Genomic DNA, 21,928 nt, shown 5'->3' on the forward strand with positions numbered 1-21,928 from the left:
GCCCCATACTTTTCAATTTTTGATTTGGTACTCAAAAGAAAATGTGCATTAGCAAGATTAGAAGTTTTACAAAGTTGAGAATGCCCTTGATCGTATCATTAATTTTAAACTAAGTTTGTAATCATTTGCCTCAGTAAGCCAAGAGTGTATCTTAAGTTTTCTTCAAAGGCTAGTTAGGAAATTAAAATTCTACTTAGGTGAGGTGCTAAATGTTGAATTCTGTTTATGAAATATATGCCCCCAAAATAGGTATTTGGGACTAAGAAAGTGTGGGTGTAGGCAGGAGGGAGCTAGGCCTTCCGTAGCCACCAAAGACATGTATTCCCCAAAACCATTAAGCATGGGGGCTCCGGTCATGAAAATTAGGGCTCACAGAAGAACCCTCCCAGACACTGTTATGAGGGAAAGGCATTATATTGTTTGAGAAGGACTTTTAAAACTCAAGTTTGAAATATATCCTTGGTGCTTGGACCGAATTGTATCATCCCCTCTGCCCAAATTTATGTTAAAGTCCTAATCCCCCATGTGATTGGATTTGGGGATGGAGCCCTTGGGGAGGTAATTCAGGTGAAATGAGGTCATGGGGTGGGGGACCTTATCCAACAGGGTGGGTGTCCTTGCAAGCAGAGGAAGAAACAGCAGAAACCTCTCCCTCATTCTCCATGTGTGCACAGAGGAAAGGGCAGGTGAGGACACAATTCTGGAGGTGGCTACCTACAGGCCAGGAAGAGAGCCCTCACCAGCAACCGAATTTGCTGATACTTTGATCATGGATTTCCAGCCTCCTGCACTGTGAGAAAATAAATATCTGTCGTTTAAGGCCCTCAGCCTGTGGGATTTTGTTATGGCCACACAGAGAACTAGGACACACCGGGGCGGGGGGGGGGGGTGTACGGGCAAACTTTAAGATGACAGGAAACCAACTAAAGGTCAAGGCTTTAATCTTTCTCATAAAATGGAAGTGAAGTCAATTGCAATAAGGAACAATAATTCAAAAACCTTCTGCATCCCATTAAGATTTCATTTGTCTACTTAAATTATTTTCCCCGCACTGGAATAGTAGGTGGACAAGGGCACAAGAGAGTCATTTCTTCTTGGTTCTGTCCTGGAAACAGTTATAGGGCAGTATCCAAATAAAGTTGTACCCTATAAAAGTTGTAATAACTTCTGTCTGTCAACTTAGCTTTACGGTCACACACAGGACTTGGGGGATGAGGTCCACAATGAAAATGATTTGAGGGCGGGTGACCTTAGACTATAATAGCGCTCAGCTCTTAACTATGCCTCCAGCACTGCAGGGGCCTAACAAAGTGGGGCTGCCTTTCCCGCTCTCATTCTTGAGGCCTCATGCCAACCAAGGAACATGAAGGAAGATGATGATACCCCCCAAAGTTTACCTCGGTGACTTTCACAAAAGCTGAACAATTGCTCACTATATTTCCATGAGTGATCAGTGCTCCCTTGGGGTTGCCTGAGGAACACACAGGAGCAAAACAAAGTTAAAGAAAGTCCATCCAAAAGTGAACGAAATTAAGGAAGCCCAGAACCCTATGTAACTGGGTTATGCCTCTAGCATTAGGTGCACCCAGGAGAGCCAAATGCAGAATGACCTTACATTCTGGAAAAATCTGCCATCCTTTATGTGAAACTTCTTATCATGAACAACCTTTACTAACACGGGTGACTTTTAGAGGGCATGTAAGAAAATGCAGGTATTTTATTTCTGGAAATCAAATGTTGGTTTGTCCCAGGAAATAGGGGAATCTACCGTCCGCTCCCATAAACATCTGAGGAAGTGCACAGCACACTCAGATTCCAAGGTCAGATACAGTGACGGGGAAGAGTGCTCGAACCCCTATGTCGTCTGCTTTCAGACCATCTGTAGCTCAACTAAGTCCCACATCACCCGCCATCCAAGTAAGGGGGGGTATGGGGGACACACCTCCAGACACCACTCAGAAGCGACTGCATTTCAAAACTTACCTGTAGTTCCACTGGTGAAACAAATGACTGCAAGATCTTCAGGTGCTGGAGGCTACAGGATATTTAAAAACAAAAACAAAAAACAAAAAGAAACCACACACAACCAAGGTGGTGTAAGTCAGAACCGAAAAGATAACTATAAGCCATAAGCTAACCCCCAAGATCTGTACTAGTCTCAGAGACAACTAGGTATTGGAAGAGCTGAAGCAGAGGGCTGACAGGATGAACTTACCTTGGGCCTCTGTCTGTTGGCTCTTCCCAGGTCCTAAATGAGAAGAGAAAAAAAAATCCTAAATGGGAACATTTTCTAAAAGTAAAGAAGAAGGTGACATCCAATCACTTCAAGCCAACCTCACTGTGGAATTCACTTATCACTGGCCCAAAGACAGTAGACATTTCAAATGAAAGAAATGGGCAATTTTAACCAACCTAAAGCGATATATTTAGGCATTGTCTTCAGACGCCATTTTCCAGTTGTCTTCACTCATATATAAAACCGTATAAATGATATGAGGACTAGTCTTTGAAACATGATTTACTCAAAAGACAGGAATCAGAGTCTTTAACGGTGGATTTCTTGCCCCCACTTCCATTCCCCTTTATGGTCTTTAGCAAAGCCTGGCTCTTAACCAACATCAAACCATAATCTTAACCCAAGAACTGAAGATGTTCTGTACCCTCCCGCGGTCACCCAATTCTGGGTAACTGGCATCTTCTTCAGTCTAGAGAGAATAATCCATCTCTCGTAGAAGAAATGCTAGAGGCTCAAATAGCTGTACTCCCCACATGGAGTGGATTAAAAAAAAAAGATTTTGGAACCTCCAATTACAAAACAGTCCTCTCGAATGGTCACAAAGAGTGGCAGGTTCATTTCCGAGGGGCACATTTCCCAGCGGCTAGCTCCCATCACTACCAGGGGTCATTTGGACGTTGAACTGAACAGTTCACTGCACACAGCATCTCGGTGGCCACTTTAATTAGTTATTAATTTCTCTAATGAACCATTTATATTCTTTTCCTATTAAAACTGAATGGCCTGAATGAGCATATGGAGTGAGCATGCCTAGAATTAAGTGGAAATCTGATGAGTGCACTCAGGTTTCAGGGAGTTTCTGCCCGGCGTATGGTTTTAAACTGTTTTTAATCTTAATTACGTTTTAAATTATATCAGAGACAGAACACTGATTCAAAACAGGAACAGTAAAGTCAACCAAGAGCTAGAGCAATGGTAATTTCATTTTTTTCCCCAAAGGAATCTTCATCAGACACAAATCTCCATTCATCTGTTCAAAATTCTTACATAACTTCAACAGTTACATGCGATTTGGCTTTTAATTTATCAGGAATAAACGTTATCCAAATGACTGCCCTATGGGACAAGAAAGCCCAGAGCCTCAAACCTGTCTAAGGACATTATGTAGAAGAGAGTACGGCAACCATAAAAATGAAAGAGTTGTTGCCATCTTTAGGCTCCAAATGCCAAAAACAAAAAACAAAAAAACTTATACCAGAAGAAAATCCAAATTCCAGTTAATGATTAGCATGCTAAAGTATTTAGGGGTGATAAAAACTTGTGACTTAAAGAAAATGCAGGGGCGCCTGGGTGGCTCAGTGGTTTAAGCCTCTGCCTTCGGCTCAGGTCATGATCCCGGGGTCCTGGGATCGAGCCCCACATCGGGCTCTCTGCTCAGCAGGGAGCCTGCTTCCCTTCCTCTCTCTCTGCCTGCTCTCTGCCTACTTGTGTTCTCTCTCTGTCAAATAAATAAATAAATAAATCTTTTTAAAAAAAGCATTAAAAAAATAGATTCAGGAATGAATGGAGGAACGGAGTAATGGATATGTAGGGGATGAAGCAAATATATTAAAACACTAGCTGTGGGATGCTTGGGGCCTGTGCAGTAGTCTACTGACCAATTCTTCCAACTTGTTTGCATGTTTGAAAATTTTCATAATGAAGTATCAAAAAAAGCAAAAATTCCAAATACCAATATTTCTCTTTTTGATCCTATAAAACTATCTGTTAATATAAACTTGATCACAGGACCAGCCATAAAGCCAGTTTTACATCCACTTCTTGGAAATTAACCTTTGGCTTACCAAATTTTTAAAGACCGAGTATGAATTACATTACACAGGGAAGTATAGAACGCCTTTTATAAAATGAAGCCTTTAATATAAACTTTATATTACAATCTTCATTTACCTAAATTTTTTCATCTTAAAATTACTACATCGTAGAGGCATCGAAAAACACCCCAAATTCCTGTGTGTACACGTGTGTGTGTGTGTGTGTGCATGTTTGTGTGGTGGGGTCACGGAGAAAGAGGAAAGATGGGGGAAACGATGGCATTATTGTGAGCGGCAGTCACAAGTGCAGAAGCAAACGTGCAAGAACGCTCGGTAAAAAGCCAGCTTGTCCCATTGAACAGTATGGCATATGCGTTCTTACAGACTCAGCTTCTCTGCTACTGTGTGTGTGTACGCGTGTGTGTAAGTATGTACACGTAAAAGGACTCTGTTAGAACAAATTACAGTTTCCCTATGAAGGCTAAGTTCCTCCAGAAAGGTATGACACAGATCCTTGTTTGTAGCCTCCAAGGAGAACCGTAAGTAAAATAAAACCCTATTTACAACAGTTCCAGGGAAATATTTATAACATTTTCGGAAGGAGAACAACTTACTACTGCATGTAGCCTACAATATGTCCCTGCAATATGTCCCTGACAAGATCCTCCTCTTACCAGCTCCTTGGGATTAAACTCTAATCCAAATCCTACTGGAGAATCAGCTTTTTACACGATGCGATGTCAAACAACTGATTTAAATATGGGCCCTGTTCATTTTCCTAGCATGGTTACCTTGAAAGTTTTGATTAACATGAATCTTAAGAAATTCAATATAAAAATAAACCAAATCCGACATCTATGCTGGGAATTCACCAGGATGCTACAAAAGCAACTTGGGAAAAAAAATAACGAGGTGGATTGCCATGGCTGGCTCTGTTTTAGAAACAAAGCAGTGAGTAAATGGCATGGAAGCCTTAAAAGGACATCCAACAACTTAAATCTCTGCCTGAACTGAAAATCCGCATTTCTCCCAAATACCGTGTGGCCTGTCAGTAGTCTAGAATAAATGTGTGGGCACTGCAACTTGTTTTACAAGAGCACTTTCTGTGTGATGGATTCACAGTGGGACACACGTAGAATTCTTCTTTCCAGTTAAGGAGACAGGAATTTCCACTCTGGGTCTTTTATGGTTGTTGAGATGACCAAGCAGAGCTAGGATTTCCACATTTGAACCAAAATGGCCCCAGGGACACCTGTCAGAGGAATAGGCAGGATGACTCACCTCCAACGCCTTCATACTGATGATTTCCACGCCACATCTTTTGCCTCGTTCCAACAGATCGATGCCATAGGAGTCCATGAGGACGATGGTTTTAATGCCTGGTGTTAACTTATTTTCTACACTGTCTAATAAGAGGTGGGCCTTCTCTGGCTTGTCAACAAAAACCAGAGAGAGTTCAGCTAGGAAGGAAGAGATACAATAAAGAATGAGCTCTGAGATATTAAAAGCCTGACTCTATCATATCTGATACCAGGTTATTTTAAGGACTACAGTCTTTAAATAGGAAGAATTGTGTGCATTTAAACAAAATCCTGGGGATGCCTGGGTGGCTCAGTCAGTGAAGCGTCTGCCTTCGGCTCAGGTCACGATCCAGAGGTCCTGGGATCGAGCCCGATGGTGGCTCCCGCTCAGAGAGGAGTCGGCTTCTCCCTCTCCCTCTGCCCCTCCCCCCATTCTTGTGTTCTCTCTCTCTCTCTCTCTTCCCCTCTTTCTCTCAAATGAATAAGCAAATTCTTAAAAAAACAAAAAACATAAAATCCCTATCAAATCAAATATAACCCAACATAAAGCCACCAAAGCGAGCTGATAACCAGGCCAACGTCCACCCGAGGACCACAGACCTACCTTTGTTGACTATGTGGGTGATTGCTTCCGTTCCAAGGGTATCATAGAGGGGAACGACCACCATAGAGTAAGCAAAGCATCCTTGTTCAATGATCACCCACTAGATGACCAGTAAAGGTTGGGGAGAGAAAAACGAGATGTCATCATGGAACTAATTCAAGGAGAACAACACTCTGGAGAGATTCAAAGTGGAAACACTAGACGTGGCAAAATTCACATTTGTGTGTCTGCTACTATGTGCCAGGCACCCTGAGGGACTCATCATGCGAACAAAACACCTGCTCCCTTCTAAGAAGGAAAGAGCAATTTGCTGGGAGAACTGATGCAAATATACAAAAAGATAATTAACAATACAAGAGAGTGACCGACTCGGAAATGAGGGAGCCCATGGTAGGACCCAACCCTTTGCTGGGGCAGCACAGTTTGGATGGAGAGAAAAGCAAGGAGACTCCAGTAGTGGGGATCGCATGATCGAGAGCAGGGAGGAGGTGGGCGAGCATCCTGGCCGGCATGGGTGGCCCAGCAGGCAAGGCTGCGGTGCGACTCGGGAGGGGACTGGTTCCATTCCCCAGGGAACGCACAGCCACGGAGGTCTCCTCAGCATAACAGAGGCCCTGGGGTCTGCAGATCAGCCAGGCGGCTGTGTGTAGTAGGATCTGGGAACTGAGGAAGGAGGGACACATGCTTGTGTAACAGGAAAAATGTTCTGGCGACATCTCCCCGGAGAAGTGATACAGGAAAGACATGATAAGGTAACTGGTCACCTTGCCTCTAAACTCATCGGCCATGTGGCAACTACTCTGCCTTCCGGACTGACACAGTGAGGTCAGCCTTTCACTTAAAATCCTTGCCCGCCCCATCACCTCCAGCTGGAATCCTCGAATCCCCTGCGGCCCGCCAATACACGGCACAGATACAGACAGAGCTGCTGTGGGAAAGGAGCATGGCACACTTAAGTTTGCTTGGCCCCGAACTACTTTTCCCCCTTTTCTTTCCCAGCACCAGTTCCAAGCTACAGATGTGGAGGTCAGGTCCGAGCTTCTCAGCAGGGTCGTGTGGTACATGTGCTCCTGTCTTTCCTGCCCCTCCAAGCTCTACCATAAGAAAATGCCTCTTTCCCCAACACAGACATGCTGCTTGATGCAAACATGTGGTTGTTCCTGACATTCCCTTGGCTCCCCCACCCTCAGATACTTCAACACTCCACTGGGAGGCCACCTCCAGGAAGTCCTCCTTGACTGAGCTCCCATAATCCTTTTTCCCCTGTGTCCACCCTTACCATGCTACAGAGAAAGCAGGAGCTTATGGGCCGGTCTTCCAAGTCACTGTTGTGCTTTGGTGCCTCGCAATGCCTGGCATATAGTAGGTGCTCAGTAAACATTTATTAAACTAGCTGATACATACAGGAAGGGGCTTACTCTGTGAAGTAAGGAATACCTGTCCTCGTGATCGACTCATTATAAAATTCCACTCACGCAAAAATCTGGGTTGTGTTCCCTTGAATGAGTTTTACTTGAAATGAAAGAAACTAAATTTCACGAGCCTGGTCACCGTCCAGCTGTGGAAAATGCTGTTTTTCCCTTACCAATACATAAAACTGTAGGAAACCATCCTCATTTATACAACGGTCGGTAGCACAGGGATGGAGCCCACACGTCTTTTGGACACAGGAACCAATCCAACTTCTTCAAGCTCAGTGCCTGAATTTTTCCCAGCCAAGTTATGCCATTAATCTGTTCACAAATGCCATAAGCAACAGCTCCAAAAGGGCTTCTCATTTAAACTGACCTTTAATGCAAGGGTCTGCAGAAGCACCAGACAGTGCCCTTGACAGCCAGACAGACAGACAGACCGCACACCCACACTAAGGCTGACTCATGGTCAAGGCATGCCCATGGTATTTTTCCCCGCTGCCCATGGTAGTTTCAACTTTGTAATCTGATCAGAGGGCAAGCTCCTACCTTTCAGAGAGCAAAGAGGAGAGTCTGCAATTGACACATGCTATTCTTCTAATCACACATATAAGCCTTAAGGTAAGAAGATTCTTTGTGAGCTACTTGTTCTAGCAACTTCTCTGTTAAGTTTTTGTTTGGAACCTGGTTTTAAAAAAACAAAAACCAATAATCCAAAAAGTGATTTTCTTTTCCCCTGGACTTAAGGTCAAGGACATCCTGGCTCGGGTTTTTGTATGCGGCACTTTTTAAAAAAATTTTTATATATTTTTATTTAAATTCAATTAACACATAATGTTTGTTAATATAACATATAATAATTGCTAATAACGTTAATGTTTCAGAGGTAGAAGTCAGTGATGCATCAGTCTTATATAACATCCACTACTCATTACGTCACATGCCCTCCTTAATGTCCATCAGCCAGTTACTCCTTCCCCTCACTATTCTCCCCTCCAGCAACTCTCAGTGTGTTTCCTATGGTTCAGAGTCTCCTATGGTTTGTCTCCCTCTCTGATTTCATCCCCTATGATCCTCTGTCTTGTTTCTTGAATTCCACATATGAGTGAGATCATAAGATAACTGTGTCACTTTCTAAGGAATAACACAGAGACATATTCTCGGTAGAGATCAGAGCACAAAATCAGGTCCTGAGCAAAAGCAGGTATGAATTCCCAATGGCTCTTCCATCCAAAACTCTCAACAACACTCAGAATTGTCTCATGGTCAATACCTCGGGTCTGTTCTGAGCGAAGATGCCAATGAACTGATCCGGGGAAGACTTGAAGCCCTTCTGGAGGAGCGCTGAGCCCACACACTCGGCTATCTCGGCAACCTAGAATGGGGAGGACAGACATCAGGAGCCGGGTCAGGCCCAGCACAAGGAACAGAGCTCACCGGGTGATGGCCGAGCCTGACACCTTGGCCAGCGAGCAGGAGCACACGATGAGGAGAGCCGGAGCAAACAGGCATTCCCTTAGCTCTACATGTTTGTAAAACCAAGGCATGATTCGCCAGATCTCACTCTTAAGGGAATTGATCAGAGGGCCTCCTCCTAGAAAGCAGACAAATTGGATCCTGACAGCTGTGGGCCACAGATCGCTGGATGTTAGGCCTTCTGAGACATTTCTATTTCACACTTTACTTTCATAAAATTATAAAACTATAATTTCATAAAATTATAAATAATACAAGGACACAGAATTATTATTATTATTATTATTATTGTGACCATCTGGAGTTATAAAGAGCAGCAAAGCAGCCCAAACTTGTCACTCTCTATAAAAACAGAAATAATAAGGTTGGGGGACACCCTCCTTCAAAAAACTTATAAAAATTTTACATAAAATAAATAGATAAGAAAATAAATACTCTTATTGCAAGTAAAACTAGGTAGATTCATAAAAATTAGGTAGGACTCTAAACCTGCCCCCATCCTCTCCCTATTCCTATCCCAAAGTAACTAAAAAAAATTGGTTTTAATCTTCAAATTTGGATTATTTTCCTGATTCTCAGTTGGTGGCTTCTCAAGAGCACTTGGAAATCACACCCACGCCCGTGGGATAAAGCCACACCTATTCTGGCCCAGAACTCTGTTTGTCCTGGCACATGGTGCCACCGCGCTCTGCCTATGGGGACGAAAGCTGACACAGGTGAGGTGACAGCAAGAATGATATGAATATGCTTATTGTTTTCGTACCCACAGCCTGTTTCACAACCTCTGCTCGCATGTCAGGGACGGGAGCCCGTGAAACGCCGCCGTGGTTGGCAGAGAGTATCAGGATAAACCGCAGGCATTTCTAGCTCTAGACAGAGGCTCTGTACGTTTGTTTGGGAAACCTCAAAGGGACTCCTAGCCCCACAAAGGTAAGAGTCACTAGGCTAATGAAAAGGCTTGAAGGTACAAATCCAGAGTTGGCTTCTCCGGGTCTAGTTTTAGGTCTTCACCAGCCTCTGGCTGAAATGTACCAAACACAGATGAATGTCTTCAGAAACCGCAGTGATTTTTCAATCTGCCTCGAAAAAATCCAATCGGCGGAAGACTTGCCTTCTCTGCCTTCCAGCTGGCATACAACAGAAGGGATCAGACAGCACTGGGGGGATCTGTGAGGCCTGAGGCCCACCATGCAACACTGTGTGTCCAACGCAATCAACTGTTTACACACCACGTGGGAAAATGAAGAAGCTCAGCAACTGCTTTATCTGGGCTCTGGTAAAGCAAAAGGAAAGCCGCGAATTCCCTCTGGCCACCAGGGCTACACAGCGCATCGCTCCTTCCACAAGGAAGGTACGCGGAGCTGTTCTGCCGCTCTGCTCTCTGTCAAGAGCTACGCAAGCAAAGCCTTTTGCATTTCACTCATCCTCAAAAGAGGGAAGGGGAAGAAAACACGGTGTGTGTCTCCGTGTGGGCAGGGCTGGTGAGCACGAGACCCAGGCCGGCTTCGGGGTGCCTCATGACCATCCCCGGTCACATACACTCCAGCGTGTGCCAGCTGTCGGGGCGCCCTTCCCACGGAACGTGGAAGGAGGAAGCTCATTTGTAGTCATGAATGCCACAGGATGACCTGTCCCTACAGCAGGGAGCCATTTCCTGGACAGCCGTGCTGGAAACACAAGGCAGCAGACTGGACACTTCCCAGGGGCTCCTGTACACTCTTGGGGTCCTACTGCCACGGGGGAGAGAAGCAGGGGCTTCGAGATGTCCTGTTATCATGATACAAATAAAAAGCAAAATCTTCCTGCTCTGCTTTCTGCCGTCAGCAACTATCTAAACAGCAGCAGCTGTGAATCAACGGGGCCTGCAGAGGGACAAGAATAAATCCACCGCGATCCCAGCTTCCTTTGTGCTGATACAGTAATGCAGGTGTCACCTCTGAACATCTGTACCACTCACTACGGCTGCCCTGGGGTTCCATGTCACGCCAGTCTCCAGTGGGTCAGGTTACCTAGACCAGAAGATGTGGATCTCACTTCCGGTCCCATTTTTGCCACTGACCAACTGTGACCTTGGGCGAGTCCCATCCTTTCCTAGAGGCTGTTTTGTCATCTTTAAAATGAGAGAGTTGCTCTATATTGGGGCTTCTAAACGTCTCTAGCACCCCGTAAGGCAGAGGAGAGCTTCTATCCCCTCACGGGCTTTGGGAGAGTGTCACCTGCTTCGAGCACATTTCTAGAATATTATCTTGGAATTATATTCTGCTCTACGGTGCGCCCACTTAAGTTCTACAAGAAAGTGCTTTTGAACCACCAATGAAGTGACTTAACCATTTTTTCCCAAATCTTTGTGTAAAACTTCTCCCTTCGGAGGCTGCATATTAACCCCAGAGCTCTGGACTAGCCCAGTGCACAGATCCTGGAGTAAGCTTTTAGTCCTCACAGTCAGTAGCTCCAAGAACAGACAGATTTCAGCCCCACAGTGTACGTGAGGACCCAAAGAGCCAGAAAACTCACCTGTTTGTATGAAAGCCATTCATAGGGCTGGTCTGGCTTCCGAGAGCCTAAACAAGGGCCGTTATCTAAAAAAAGAAAAAAAGAATGAAAAAACAAAAAATAGGTTTAACATGCATAAATATTCTAACTGGTACCCGACTTTATTCTATAAAGTATCTGCAGACTTTGGTCCCCAGATTGGAAATAAGAAGGAGTTCAGATTAGAAATGTGTTCTCCCAGGGTTCTGGTGTGATTTTTTGTTTGTTTGTTTCTATTTTGTTCCTTAAACGGGGCAGGAGAAGAGGAAAAGTAAGAGGATATGAGGCAGGGGTGCCAGGTGGCTCAGTCAGTCAAGTATCTGCCTTTGGCTCAGGGGTCCTGGAATCCAGCCCTGCTCACCGGGGATCCAGCCCTGCTTCTCCCTCTGCCCCTGCCCCTGCCCCTGCCACTCCCCCTGCCTGTGTTTCGTCTCTCGCTCACTCTCTCTCAAATAAATAAATAAAATATATATATTTTTTAAAAGATATGAGGCAAATACAGTTTTTAAGGATACTCAATTTGTGAATTCTTCATATCCTATTGGTTTAGAAAGAAGTCAACAGCTGCATGGTTAAAAAAAAAAAAAAATCCTAGTGTAGGTTTCAGAAGAATCCCTCAAAATTTCAAAAGTGTAAAGCATTCTAACTCAGAATGTAAAAAGGAAAATGTGACTCTTAAATGCCCAAATTCTGATGACCTGGAATGTACTTACATGGGTGAAGCCTTACTGGCAGAGAAACAAAATGAGGAAAAGATACAAAATAAAGAGAAAATAAAGTGGGGTATTTGCAAAAGCAAAAAATTAAGAAATATCAGGATGTGTCCTGATTCTAACTTGGGTACTGAATAGGCAGAGAGCAAGAAAACTCATATTACGTATTCCTGCTAAGGGCTAGTACAGTAAAAAGTACCACTGAGATCATTTATATTTGGAATCATGGGAGTTTCCTTCTACAGATCTACCCCAAGCTCACTTTACGCTCAGTTTGTTGAAGACAAAGCAATGTCCAGCTAAAGGGAAAAAAAAAAAAAAAAGAAAGAAAAGAGAAAAAGCTGCCATGTTCAGATGATGAGAGCTGACCACAGAACTAACTAGAAACACAGGCTCTGTGTTAAGCTGGGCCTCATAGCTCCTTCTACAGGGCATTTTTTTTTTTTTTGGTCATCTCCCCTCTGGAACAGGGGACCTGCATTTCTGTTTTGAGACTACAATGTATACGGCTGCCCCATTCTGGGTTTGAGTGTCAGCTGAGGTGTCCCGATTTGGTTTGAGGGCCTGGAGGATGGCAGGAAGACTGAGCCTGGCCCCATCGGCAGCCCTGATGAGGCCAGGCCCACGAGGCAGAGTCACGCCCTGGAGCGGGGGAGTGGGATGCGTGACAGGTCAATCCTGAGGACAGGAAGGACCCAGGCTGGACCGAGTCACTGCTTCACGTTGATTTCTGGCTGTCTCTACTGCAGCCTTAAGGAACACAGAAAAGAGCACTAGGGGCCTCCTTCTCAGACCCTCTGCCATTCACAGGGGCTGTGATAAAGGCCAGGCCGGACATCACAAGTTCAACCAGAAGTTGTTTTCAGACACACACCATATGAAATAATGTTATGTTATTCTCCCAGAACAGGGATTGGCGGTGTATGTAAGCAGTGGCCAAATCAAGCCTGCCACCTGTTTTTGTGGAGACAGTCTTACTGGAGCACAGCCTCACTGGCTCATTTACATATTATCTAAGACCTTCAGCAGAGCAGGCTTGACAGAGACCACGTGATCCCAAGAGCCTACATATTTACTATCTGGCCCTTTCTAGAAAAGGTTTACAGACCCCAGCTCCAGGACAGTGGGAACTTAAAAAAATACCATACCCGGGCCCTACTGACAACAACAAAAAATTTTAATTCTTTTTAAAAAAAATTTTAAACTCAGTTAATTAACATGTAATGTATGATTTGTTTCAGGGGTAGAGGTCTGTGATTCACCAGTCTTTTTCTTTCTTTTTTTTTTAAGACTTTATTTATTTAATTTTTCTTTGTTTTAGATTTTATTTATTTATTTGACAGACAGAGATCACAAGTAGGCAGAGAGGAAGGCAGAGAGAGAGGAAGAAGCAGGCTCTCTGCTGAGCAGAGAGCCCGATGTGGGGCTCGATCCCAGGACTCTGGGATCATGACCTGAGCCGAAGGCAGAGGCTTTAACCCATTGAGCCACCCAGGCGCCCCTCATCGGTCTTATATAATGCCCAGTACTCATTATAACACATACCCTCCCCAATGTCCATCACCCAGCCCAATTTTTTATATAATTGGACCGGGGATGGGGCCTGGGCAATACTGCTGTGCAGCCAGAGACGAGAATCCACAGGTTCGCAGACAGAGCCCTCCTCTTACAAGCGGCTCCCTGTGTACAGTCTGAAAAGACAAGCTTTTAAAAACTCCATGCCGGTTTCTCCTTTCATTCAATAAACTCCCAACTCCCTTATCTGGATGCTGGTGTTTACTCTCCTAATAAAGCCTTCGTCGTATGGTAGTCTAGGAAAATTAGAGCTTAGAATAAGGACGCCTGGGTGGCTCAGATGGTTAAGCGTCTGCCTTCGGCTCAGGCAGGGTCATGGGATCAAGCCCCATGTCAGGCTCTCTGCTTAGCAGGGAGTCTGCTTCTCCCTCTCCCTCTGCCTGCTGCTCCCCCTCCCTCAAATAAATAAATAAAATCTTAAAAAAAAAATACTTAAAAAAAAAAAGGCTTAGAATAAAAAAGCTTCCCTGGCGGGGGTTAGAAGGCAAAAGTGACCTGCAAAACAGCTTCCTTCAATCAGTATAGATTAAGAAGAGTGAACTTTGTTTTCTTCAACTTCTCTGTAACAGTCACATAAGATTTTCATTTTCTAAGTAGAGAAAGTGACCAAAAAATTCTTGAAAAGTTACTGTCTAGAGGTCAGAGGAGCGTCAGAAGGATAATGTAAGTCTCCGGACTACCAGGATGAATTCATTCTCTGCTCACACTGAGAAAAACGTGAAAACATTTCTACATGTGACTTTGTGGTAGTGGTAAAGATTCTATATACATATGTACACATCTATAAATATACAAATATTTAATATACAAATATTTTGAAGTGGCTGTATGGAATGACCCACCCTGACCCTGACACTATATTTGAACAAGTTCAAAATATAGAAGTAAGTTGGCTTTCCCTTTAGAGTGGGGCTTAATGAATCTTCTACAGGAACGCTGGGTCAAAAACGCATTAGAGCCATCCATCCAGCGTTACCAGAAGCCAGTAAAAAACAGGGCACTTCTGAGCGCGTACTACCTGCAACACATTGTGGGGCCAGAGACGGCAACAGCACGCAGTCCCTCACTGTCAGCCGACTCCAGTCTAGCTAATTGTGGCAAAAATAAAAGCTAGCCATCAAAAGATTTAAACGACAAACCATGAATCCTGGAGACCATTTCTACAGAGTAACCCGGAACAAGCCAAAACGAAGAGGTGAAAACACAAAGAGGGATGCGGGCAGCTGAGGAGACATTAATGGAGCACCTACTGTTTGCCAGAGCATGTGCCAGTGTCGCGAGAAGAGACAGCTGCCCTGCTCAAGGAGCACCGGTGAGTGGGACAGAACAGCAGGCGAGTGCCTCGGCTCCCTGGAGGGGCGATTACAGAAATAGGTACAAGATGCTGGGGGGGGGGAAACACCTCACCTCGAGGCAGGAGATGAAAAGGAAAGACGAGGGCAGTGGCACAGAAAAGGGAGAAATGGAACAGGCGCTGTAGAGGGCCAGTAAACAAGAGACAAGCGCACGAAGGTGTGGGGTTATGAGAAAGGGGAGAGGGGTGCTGGTTTTGCAAGAGGTTTGGTGTAAACTTGAGGAGACTCTATCTGGAGCCCGGCAGGGAGAGAGGCCAGAAAGGCAGGCAGGAGCCGAGGAGCGCGGGCTGGGTTTCTCCGGCCACCGTTAGTGTGGGAGCGTGTCCCGTGTGTCACACTTGCAAAGGCTCTCCTAGAACACTACTTCCTTGGGATGTCAGTGTTTATTTCTCAAAATACGGGTCTCGTGGTCAAGTAAGTTTGAAAATGTTGGATCGGGCCCCATTAAACCTTTTGACCTCAGGAAATGTCCGCGCCCAATAATGAGCTAATCTCTGTGAGACTCTGCATAAAATCCAGGACACGCCGAAAACCTATTTGACCATGAGACCCTCTCTGCCCCAGGAGCAGCCAGAGGGGCTCGTGTGCTTTGGGGTTCACTCTTGAGACGGTATGGGAGGAGGCAGGGGACTTCAACAGGTGGAAGGAGATAGAACATGAGAGCAAATACGACTTCCTCAAGAGAGACCGCTTGTTCTCAGTGAAAATCACTGAACATTAGTCACACAAGTGCAGCAAATGCTTACTTGAAACCTGGATGCCTCTCTGGAAGCCTTCGTACAAAGTTCTGACATCTTCGTAGAAATACACCAAGGGCTCATCGCTATCCAGCAGCGGGGATCTCCGAGCGCCATCGCTACCCTGTGCAAAGAGACACAGACGCAGGAGCACGTTAGGGGAAAACATTAAAAATAAAAAGCCTAACGTGAGTGCCCACCAGGCCCTCCAAGGGACCCCTGTGGGGTCGCTGCTCAGTATTTGTGGAACGAATGGAAGTGCAGGATTTGCTAAGAGAACTCATTTGCCTGGGGTAAAGTACAGCAGGCTTCAGAGAATCAAGGCTAAGACCAAACGGCCATCAGAGGTGCCCATCTCTGGGCAGGGGTCTGGCCGGATAAGGGGAAGAGAACAGAACTGGAAATGTGCCACCACCACCACACAAGCCTCTACTATCAACCGCACGGGGGACGGAGCTTGCATCAGCTCTCATGGAAATGACAGGCTGTTTGCTTTTACTTCCATCCTGTGTATTCCTTTTGAGATGATTTCCACTGTTTGATCACCGTGTCCACAGCAGTATAACCTGGGAGGAACTTCTGATTTTCCAGGGAAATCAGACGAAGACAAAGGAACTTCTGGTACTATAGGAAAGGACCATTCACAAGTGGGAGAGACTGTTTCTAGCGTGAGGTCTGAAGAAAGCAGAGAGGAAAGCCTTCACGAGAAAGGAGCAAAGGGCTGGGTCTCAGATAGCACAGTTGCTGATGGAGACACCAGAAGCATTCCAGGGGAAGAACCAACATGGAGAGCCTTCGTAGGTCATGACCTCCAGACAGACTTTGGTGGATCCTTTTTTTTCTTCTTCTTTTGGGTTTTTTTTTTTTTTTAGGATTTCGGTAGGATTCTTCATATCTCCTGTAAGCTCTCCCCGCAACCAATTTATCATATATGTACTTCAAAAAAAAAAAAGAACAGTACAAAAGTATATTAAGAAAAAAAAAATGACTAGCCCCTATTATCAGTTCAATGAGTTCTTTCCAGACTTTTTTCTTTGCTTTACATAAGTTTATATAAACTCTTTTATTGTCTACTAGGTACTAAATATGTGTTTGACACTTGACCTAATGCAGCAAATCGTTTTCTGGGATAAATATCACCCGATGATACATTTGACTCATCAGCACACTCTATCTTGGCAGACGCCTGCTAACACCTGTGGCCATGATTCCAAACGTGATTATTAATTATAACACACTACTTAATAAAGCAGAGAAGTTATTTTCTGTGTGTACTATGGTGGGAAAATCTCTGCTCTGTAGAATCATGCGTCATGACGACCTAATCTCTGAGTCTGTTTGCTTGTCTGCAAAACGGGGATCCCATGTGTCCGTGTCCAGGGTTACCTTCAGCTAAACAAAATTGGTCCTATAAAAGAGGGGTGTGTAGAATATGACTCAGACACCCTATAACAAGCCTTAACTACGAATGCCAGTCCTGCTTAGCCTGTATCTTTTCTCCAACAAATACTCTGATTAAAATTCAGAAGTAATTTTGTGGCTTTACAGTACGCATTGGAAGCCTTTTCAACCCAGGAAGGCGCCCACCAAAAAGAGCCAGGGTACCACGGCTATGGTAGGAGAAAAAGGAGCAAGGGATGGAGTGACAGAAAAAGGGAAGAACAGAGGTATGCCTGGTGGAGAGGAGCAAAGAGCCACATATAACCACCTCCTGGCCACTGGCCCGGCCTGGCCCACTGCGCCTATCAAGCATGGCCAGGAGGCACAGGCAGCTTGGTGGCCCAGGTCCTCATGACCTCAGCTTAGGACAGGGCCTCCTACGCCTCCCATCCTGCCATGAATTCATGCGTGGTATCACTCGGGGGTCTCTCTGCAAAAGCAATCCTGCCCTCCCCCAGCATTCCACTGAGAACTCTCACAGCTGTCAGTGGGGCAGAGGGGCATCAGGGGAATAAGACACAGAGCTTTCTCCGAAGGACCCCTGCGTCTTATCCTTACATCCCCAGAAGGGCTCCACGGAGCACTGGCTGGGCAAAGAGCGTGCAGGAGGTCAGGATGAATGGACAGGAGTAGCCTGGAATCTTCAGATTCCTCGAGCCAAGGTCCCGCAAAGGATGGTCTGGGGAACACCAGACCCTTCTAAGGAAAGCAAATTAGCTCACCCTTCCCTAGATCTACTGAATCAGAAACTCTGATCCAGCAGAGTGTGATCCAGCAGCTGTAGCAAGCCCTCCGGGGGATTCTGGTGCATGCTGGTGAGAACCACTCACTGGACGCATTAAGGTACGCAGGGGAGTAGTGAAAATTGGAACAATGCTTCAGAAAGAAAGCTACAAGAAGTGAGGCAGCAGCACGAAGAATGGGATGGAGGGCAAGGGACCAGAGAAAAATGTACTCATGTGGGCCTGGGTGAGGGCAGCGGCAAGTGGGAATGGGGAGAAGGGTGACACCAGAAGTAGGAAGGGTTAATGAATGGGATCTGCCCAGTCCCTGGGGTCTAAAGGAGGAGGTCTAAAAATAGCAGTTCCATTTAATCAAAAATAGAAGACTGGGCATGGGGGCCAGGTTTGAGAAGAGAGTCCGTTTAGCTTTGGATATAGGGAGACCATATCCCTTTCAAGATAGTAGGTCAACCTCCCAATTCTTATTTTGAGAATCACTGGTCTGGAGGATAATTTGATGACAAACTTTTGGTTAAATACTTCTTTGGTTAAGGTTAATTTTTTGGTGGTACATAATCCTCAAAACTTTGAGAAACATGGAAGTAACAGAGCCAAATCCCAGTTAAAGAAGTTAATTGAAGACAAGATATATATTCTTCTTCTTCTAATTAGCAATCAGAATACTTAGCAAAGGTTTGAAGATGAAGCAATAAATGAGCTCTAGGCCCCAAAGGCACACCACTTAAGGCATAGGTGAAACTAGGTAAAAAGTCACACTGTCACTTACTCGTAATATACTCTGTAATTTCAAAATTTCTGAGTGAAGGGGGGGGCACTGAGCAAGATCTGTGCTTTGCAATGTGTTGCTCTATGAAATGATCACACGTTCCCCTGAGGAATCACCATTTGTGAACAAAAATGCTATTTGTAAACACTGGGTGTTGGCAACCTTAATTATACCTACAAAGGGGAAAGGACTGCACTCGGGGTGTTGGGAATCAGGGCTGAAACTGAGCTCAAATGTCTATATGTGCTACAAACTCAAGCCATTTCAAAAGGAGGGCATTCCATTACTGGGTCATGGAAGGACATGTCGCTATTTCTAGGAACATTTACTTAGATGAAAAAAAAAAAAAAAACTTCTGGACTTCTGATATAACCTACAGATGGAGGGTAGAGGCTGGGGTTTCAATTATTTCCAAGAAACAGGGAGAGCAGGGGTTCCTAGGTGGCTCAGTTGGTTGGGCATATGCCTTGTGCTCAGTAGTGATCCCAGGGTCCTGGGACTGAGCCCCGTGTCGGGCTCCCTGCTCAATGGGGGCCTGCTTCTCTCTCCCTCTCTCCCCAGCTTGTGTTTTCTTTCTCTCTCAAATACATAAATAATTAATAAATAAAAGGAAGGAAGGAATAAACAGGGAGAGATAAGCAGACAACCCCAACTAAACGTACAGGAAATCAGTCAGTAAGATTGAGTATCAAGGAGGATTATGCTATATACTTCTTTAATGTGGTTTTAGAGTCTTCTAATTTAAAAAAAATAGAGAAGGTCATGAGTCAAATACACTACGGTCACATCAGTGGTCCTGAGTCCATTTGGCAACATCTCTATAAGCTAAAGTTCCTCTTGAGGTCAGTCTCCCCATGTGGGCTGAATTAGGAAATGAAAGTTCAAGTCCCACTTGGGGCCAGTAAGGGCAGGACCACAGTGGATGTCTGCATATCCGTGGTTCCCAAGACCAGAACCTTTGCTTATATGGGCCCTTGCTCCCACTTTCTGAAAGTTCACTTTATGAAACTTGACTTTTATGAAAGACCCACACGAGTACTACCTGTTTTCACCACCTGGACAAAATCCGAAGAGGAGTTTCACATTTATGCAAAAAGGAGTTTTGCGTTTACATAGATCTTTTTGTAAAAGTGAAGTGGCATAACTGGAACTTCTGGAAAGTGGGGGACACTCTTGCTTTAGGCCCTTTAGGCTTACAAACGCTTTCACAGGGGCACTCTACTTTTGGATACCAGGGGAAACCTGTATTTGATGAAAAGGACTGAAGATGGTGAGAGTCATTTTGTGCACGCTCATATTTAAATGCAAAAATGGAATTACAGGGGCACCTGGGTGGCTCAGTGGGTTAAAGCCTCTGCCTTTGGCTCAGGTCATGATCCCAGCGTCCTGGGATCGAGCCCCGTATCAGGCTCTCTGCTCAGCGGGGAGCCTGCTTCCCTTCCTCTCTCTCTGCCTGCCCCTCTGCCTACTTGTGATCTCTATCTGTCAAATAAATAAAATCTTTTTTTAAAAAAATGGAATTACATTCTTGTGGATTTCTGGGGGATAGAAAGATCCAGGCTTTGTAAACTGGTGTTGTTCATCTCAGTCTAGAAAATGGGTATCTGCAGGCCACGACAGTCAAGTTCCCTCTGTGTTACTATTGTTTACTCCTGCTGGGGGTGGGGGCAGACAGAAAGAGGGAGGGAGACAAGGGAGGGAAGGAGAACTACGTAACTTGTAAGGAAACTGTGGAAGACGTGGCTGGATTTTAATGTTAAATCCACCTCCAGGGGAAAAAACAGCAGAATCACAGCCCTAGGGGCACGGTGTTTTTCTGGGTTGCTGTTGGATTTTTGTTTATTCATTTATTTATTATTTTCTATTGCCAATATCCTCCATGTGAAACTTTCTTCCCAGCACTTATATTTTTACATGCCTCTTACCCTGCCCAGAGCATCACTGTCTTGCTTCGCAGGCACAAAAACCACTCTTACATCCAGTGACCTCTTAGAGAGACTCCCTGGCCATCAATTCTCAATCCCACCAACACTAGATCTTTGCTGTATGAACCAGGGCCTTTAAAGGCCAGCTGGACGGTGACCTTCCCACTCAATTCCTGAACGCTAACAGACAGGACACCTAAAACACACCTAAACACCCCGTGATATGCTGAGCTGTCTACATCCCAGCATAGCGGGGAACCACCAGGCTCACTGTTCATGCTCACCATTGAACAAACTGACTTCCCCAGATCCTTTACGCCCAGGGAGGAAAGAAAAGGACAGAACCATCACGTCACCATCAGTGCTGGGGTTTGACATGTGAGTGCAGGAACAACGGAAGCTAAGTGACTATTTCCTGAGCGCCTGCTACATGCCAGCCGCTCTGCAGGTGAGAAAGCAGCCCAAGGGCAAGGCTTTGGCCGGAAATGTCTTGGACCCAGCTCCATGGACATCTGGCATGGTAAGAAGATTCTGTGGGTCCCGAGCAGGTTCAAACTCACCCCCACACCACTCATCTCCATCTTCAAGGAGCCAGGCCCAGATCACTGGTGGCCGACTCAGTTTTTTGGATCTTCAACACTTTCCCCTCATCCCAGAAGGGCTTCCATTACACACCCCCCACCCAGTTTCCTACTTCCTGAGCCCCCACTTTCCCAAGCGAAGGATGTGCTTCCAGGGGGGTGGGGGATCTGGCACAGCACTTGGAAACGATAGTTCTGTGCCCCAAGGCACATTTCAATGTCATCACAAGGGGACATCAGCCAACCACAGAAGGGAAAATAGCACCCTCCCACCTCCGTGAGAGGGAAGAAAGTCTGGAGCCACCAAACCCCGAACCCACAAACACACATTGTTCCAGCAGGACAAAACTGCCTGTAGCATCTCTACGTGCCCGCCATTTTAGACATGCCAACCATTCCGCTCCGCTGTGGACGAATCGACAGGGAACCAGCGTCTACTTCTCATCCATGGCTGGCCTTCTAGACATGAAGTGTGAGAAGGAGGGAGTTTTGTCGAGAGGCTCGGAAAGTTTTCAGTTGTCATTTTTCATTTGGCACAAGTTGCCCCGGCTATTTTTAAACTCAAATAAATATTCCAGCACACTCTTCTGTCATTTATGAATACACACGTTCCCTGCTCAAGGAAGCCTGTGAGAGGCGGCATCCTTTGCACAAAATCAAAGCACGTTGTCAGACCTGCTTGACCATACTCCTATTTAGTGAACAGTAGTAAGCGTTT

General features: G+C 45.3%; 1 protein-coding gene across 2 annotated transcripts in view; it reads right to left on the minus strand.

Annotated features, from left to right (window-relative positions):
- The window catches only part of LOC111144564 (acyl-CoA synthetase long chain family member 1), a 65,142-nt gene that overhangs the window by 14,376 nt on the left and 28,838 nt on the right, over positions 1 to 21,928 (minus strand). For both annotated transcript variants that reach the window (XM_022498902.1, XM_022498903.1), the window contains exons 3-10: positions 15,765 to 15,879; positions 11,358 to 11,422; positions 8,641 to 8,742; positions 5,956 to 6,055; positions 5,332 to 5,510; positions 2,216 to 2,248; positions 1,984 to 2,035; positions 1,398 to 1,471 (exon numbers count right to left, since the gene is read on the minus strand). In XM_022498902.1, coding sequence (XP_022354610.1) covers positions 1,398 to 1,471; positions 1,984 to 2,035; positions 2,216 to 2,248; positions 5,332 to 5,510; positions 5,956 to 6,055; positions 8,641 to 8,742; positions 11,358 to 11,422; positions 15,765 to 15,879 — 720 coding nt within the window. The remainder of the gene's footprint in view (positions 1 to 1,397; positions 1,472 to 1,983; positions 2,036 to 2,215; positions 2,249 to 5,331; positions 5,511 to 5,955; positions 6,056 to 8,640; positions 8,743 to 11,357; positions 11,423 to 15,764; positions 15,880 to 21,928) is intronic.

Source organism: Enhydra lutris, unplaced genomic scaffold, assembly GCF_002288905.1.
Source record: "Enhydra lutris kenyoni isolate GAN:26980312 unplaced genomic scaffold, ASM228890v2 scaffoldscaffold11, whole genome shotgun sequence".
Lineage (NCBI taxonomy): Eukaryota > Metazoa > Chordata > Mammalia > Carnivora > Mustelidae > Enhydra > Enhydra lutris.